General features: G+C 43.5%; 1 protein-coding gene across 15 annotated transcripts in view; it reads left to right on the top strand.

The window, feature by feature from the left end:
- ST3GAL6 (ST3 beta-galactoside alpha-2,3-sialyltransferase 6) overlaps positions 1 to 4,434 on the top strand; it is an 85,445-nt gene extending 81,011 nt beyond the window's left edge. For all 15 annotated transcript variants that reach the window (XM_035894005.1, XM_035894009.1, XM_035894008.1 and 12 more), the window contains 2 exons: positions 886 to 1,038; positions 2,829 to 4,434. In XM_035894005.1, coding sequence (XP_035749898.1) covers positions 886 to 1,038; positions 2,829 to 2,909 — 234 coding nt within the window. In that variant the 3' untranslated portion in view covers positions 2,910 to 4,434. The remainder of the gene's footprint in view (positions 1 to 885; positions 1,039 to 2,828) is intronic.
- The last annotated feature ends 311 nt before the right edge of the window (positions 4,435 to 4,745 follow it).

Below are 4,745 nucleotides of genomic sequence, written 5' to 3'. Positions count from 1 at the left end.
CCCTCAGCTTCACCTGTTGGTCTAACGAAAGAGTTCACCGGTTCACCTCTCTCTACAAACCTTGCCTCATTCCCCAGATCATTTTAGCCACTGCTGCTGCTAAAACAGTCAGGTAGTTGATCACAAGATAGGAGAGATGGTTGCAGCAAGTTGCTCTATGCTCTTGTAAGAAATGCTGATTTTCGGTTAGGTGTTCTTAATTTTGCACAGTTAAAATGTGTTTTATGACCTGCTCTTGATCTTTTATATTGCATTTATTTCTGAGCTATCTCGCTGTAGGGAGAAATAAGCGACTTTATCTACATTTTCTTTTCTTCTAATGAAAATAGTGGGGGGAAGGTCTAAAGCTGTGTTCTTCTGGAACTTCCCAGCTTTGAAAAAGTTCAAAGTTATGTAGCAGTAGCATTCATACTTTTTTTGTCTGGTATTATGAAGATTTGAGGCATGTCATGTTGTTCTGTTCATCTGGATCTCCATCATCTAGAAACTTCTGAACACATCTTGCTAATTCAGTCCAGTTTGGTGGGGTGAAATGGTCTCCAATATATTGAAGCTTGACCGGTTTCATGAAAGTAGGTTGCTGAGCAGAGCCCGGGGGGAGACCTTCCTGAGGGCTATGAGGGGGGAAGAGATGCAGTATGGGCTCAGCCCTCACTAGAAACTGGAGAATCCCAGGGAAGGTCGACATGGCAGACACTGCAGTCATGGAAAACCTGCCAGTAGTACCTTACTCTTTATGAGACACAAGGGGGTCAAACTACAAGCCCAAACTTCCGTAGAAGAGCCAGGCTGCCTGATTTCCACTGTCTTCATTCTCAGGTTTGCTGTTCCTGTCAAGCTGCCAGTTATTTATGTATGCGCATGCTCTTTTGTTTTTCATTTTAGAAACCCAAGCATCCAACGACCGGTCTAATTGCCATTACACTAGCGTTTCACATATGCCATGAAGTTCACCTGGCGGGCTTCAAGTATGACTTCACTGACAGAAACAGTTCTTTGCACTACTACGGCAATGACACGATGTCTCAGATGATACAGGTAACAAACACTTGTGTATGCTGAGAGAAATATAGCTGGTAACCGGGGAAGACAGTTCAACATATAGATAGAAGTGTGGGCTGCAGGTCAGAAAGGCTTCCCATTTTCTCCTGTTTCAGCTGTTCATGGGTTAACGTTGCTTGAAATTCTTCATCTGTGCTTTTGTTTCTGAAAAATGTGGATAATGATACTTGTATCCCTTGTGCTACACCATATTCTGCAATGTCTGCATCAGATACGTGCACCTGTATGTTCTGTTTTGCTTTGCTGGCGTTATCCTTAGGCTACCCAGCTCTTGCTCGTAGAGGCGTATTTGCTAGCACTGTCAGAACATTATTAGCGTTGTTTCTGTTTGCATTCTCTTTTTTTCCTTAGCCCCTACTTGCACAATTTGTCATCGTTGCCAAGCTGCTTAAAAAAGGAAAAGAAGAGCAAAGGGAAACGGAAGGAGTTAAGACCTGCAAACTTGCAGTTAGGAAAAGAACTGCATTTCAGAAACTGAAAGCAGAAAAGAAAAGCAGCTCTTGGAGGGGGGTGGGAAGAGAAGGAACTGCTTCCAGGAGATGGAAGCCACAGCTCACCAGGAGAGCAGCAGGAGGCTGGCAAACATCAGGGATACCTTCTCCTCCCTCCTGCTTTGCTATGATCATGCCTCGGTGTTATGTCTCTGCTCTTGTCTTCAGCTCTGTACTCCGAGCAACTCCATCTCAGCCCTTTACCTCAGTGTGAACAGTTTTCTCTCCCATGTGCATGCCCAATGCATGTGGGGACCATTTTCTCTCCTCCTCCCTTTCCTGAAGAGGAAGGATAGGGGCAGTGCCCATGAGGAGCCTCTCACGTCTCTCTGAGGACTCCTAGGTGCCTGCTGCTCTGAGTTAATTTGCCTCTGACACTGAACTCACCTTTGTTTTGAGGCTCCTCTCTGCAGGTGCTTTTTTTGCAATGTATACCAAGCTTGGCTAAGGTTGATCACTAGTTGAATGGATATCATAGAATCATAGAATGTTTTGGGTTGGAAGGGACCCCTAGAGGTCATCTAGTCCAACCCCCCTGCAGGAGCAGGGACACCGCTAACTAGATCAGGCTGCTCAGAGCCCCGTCCATAAGTTTCCTACAATCTTGAAACTTTAAAACGCAAACAACTAAACAAAAACCTTATTGTTAATTCTGTAGTGGCATTAAGTTATATTATACTATATATGTATAATCTTTTATGCAGTATTAGTATTATATTAACTTTAATTTACTAGATTCAGTGTCTAAGATTGTCAGTAAACTTACTTCCCTTGTGGTGTCCTCCACGAACCTCAGTGGTCTCTTGTGATGGGTTGGTTTTGGCTTGTTGAAACTGATTGGCAGGATGCATCTGATTTACAAATGCCTGCCTGATGCGGGCTTTTCAAGTACCTGCATTGAGCTTTGAGAATTAAGTAATTTTCCAGCTGTTTGCGCTCTAAGTGTGGTTATGCAGCTGTTCCCTCTAAGCACGGGGAGGAGTTGGGAGAGTTAGTAATGGTAGGACTTCTGTGAGGCTGTGCCTCGCCCGTTCTTGCCACTGAAGGATCATCCCTTTTGGCTTGTGTCCTAGCAGAAAATCTAGCAATAGAGTCACTCACCTGTTTTCTTGGGAGACTGTGCTACAGCCTTTGCTAAGAAGTCTTTTCCCCAGAGCTTTCCTGCTCTTAGCATCTTCCAAGTATCACAGGTAATTAAAAGGAAAGAAAAACTAAGTGATGCTTCTGGTAATAATTTGAATTCTTTGTTTTGTTACTCCTTCACATCTCTTTTAGAATGAATACCACAACATCACCGCTGAGCAGAAATTTTTGAAGAAGCTTATAGACAAGAACTTTGTGGTCAATTTGACGTGAAAGCTGAATAGAAAATATGAAGGAAAATCACTATTTTCAAGATTTGAAAATTTTTTATTTTTTGTATGACATTTTTATTTTTTAAGTGCAGCGTAACTGTTTACTGTTTAAAAGGAGCACAGAAACCTCACCAAGGCAGAAGCTTCTAAGCCTGAGGGTAGTAGACTATTGTAAACAGTAAACCGAATTTCTGTGAAACTATTTAATAATGGGAAAACCATGAAACTTTCAGCTGAAAGTATCAGGGATATATAAAAATGTGATGCACATCACTTATTTATCAGCAAGAACTCTTTGCAAATGATTACGTCTCTGGAATACTTTGGTTTCTGATGTTGTCCTCCAAAAGAGTTATACTGTCAAGAGACTGAGGCGACCAGTGTTTAATTGGTAGATGGATGTAGAGTCTTGAATGTCGGTCTTGTAGTATGAACATGGCTTTAAAACAATGCCTATCAATCATTACTGTGTGTCTGGGAGAAGGAGGAACACACAGAGCGTACAGGTTTTGGTCTGCCCTGCTCCCGAGGAGGGGACGCCCATCTTCAGTAAAGAAGCCACAACTTCTGCACTGGCCGTCGACTCTGAGCTGCTGTCTGCCTTTGCCGAAGGTGAAGACCCTTTGGTCTGTTTGCTGGGGATGTTGGTATCGACAATGCTCGTGTTGTACCTCGTTTATGGAAAACCCATCCTCTCTGTGCTGTGCCTCCAGTAAGTTCTACAGTTGGTGACTTGACTTAGAAAAGAGGGAGTATTGAAGACTGAGGAGTTGTCCTAACTACCTGCCTGTCAGCCGCTTCCCCCAGACCACAACAGAAGCGTGAGCTGGGGCAGAGATGCTCACGCCTGAGTTGAAATTTAGAGCCCACGCTTGTTGGATTCCTAGATCTCCAGGACAGGATCTCATGTGTCTTTCTGTTTGCTCCCCAAGAATCAAGGTGTATTTTTCCACACCAGCACCATCTCCTTTCTCAGATGCCGGGATGCGTTTCCACCTTTGAAATGCATCAATATGAGCGATGATGAATGTTCCCGTTCTTGGCAGTAGAGTGTGCTAGGGAATATCCAAGATGTACCTCAGCTGAATTATCATTTGGCTTCTGCTTACCTCTCCTGTCTTGACATTTAGTTTTAAAGGATGTGGCTTAGCTAAATCATTCAGTGGTGGGAACTTACCGGGGATTTTAATGCAAACATTTAATGGGACCTTTATTTTTCATGTATTGGTTTGTCTCGGACAAGCCTGCTGAATAAGTTAAATCTGCCTGGGAATGCCCTTGACAGCTGTCAAAGAAGAACAAGTAATATGCTGTTCTAATTCTCTCAGAGAGTGTGTGTGTATATATATATATATATTTTTTTTTTTAATTGTGGCAGATTTGCTTGAAGATCTTGTGGTTATCTTGATCAGTCACACCTGAAGAATGCACACGAAGTTCACTTAAAAAAAAAAAGTCTTTAAAGGTGGTAGAAAAACCTATGCTGCTTTTTAATAAAACTGTATTTAGTACGTTTAGGAGCGGTGCAGACAATTACAATATGACCTGCTCTAGCAGGTCAAGAGCATGTATTTGTGTTTTCAGAAGCTGAGGATTACAAGAGTACTGAACACAATTTCTCTGCTGCAGCAATGTAGAGGAATAAGCATTGAAGTGACCAGAATAATTTTTTTTTTCCCGGCTTTTTGTCCGGAGGGGCCTCTGCCTGTCTGTAACAAGCTGTATCCAACGCCAAGAAGGGAGAGAGCAGGCTTGCAGCCGAGGCCTTCTCTGGAGGCTGCCTGGGGGGGGGGGGGGGGGTGGGGGGGGGAGCCACAGTCCAAGGGGAGGGGGGGCT

Source organism: Egretta garzetta, unplaced genomic scaffold (assembly GCF_000687185.1).
Source record: "Egretta garzetta isolate BGI_Z169 unplaced genomic scaffold, ASM68718v1 scaffold465, whole genome shotgun sequence".
In the NCBI taxonomy this organism is placed as follows: Eukaryota; Metazoa; Chordata; class Aves; order Pelecaniformes; family Ardeidae; genus Egretta; species Egretta garzetta.
The sequence above is the reverse complement of the archived record's forward strand: the minus strand, read 5'-3'. Positions and strand labels throughout refer to the sequence as shown.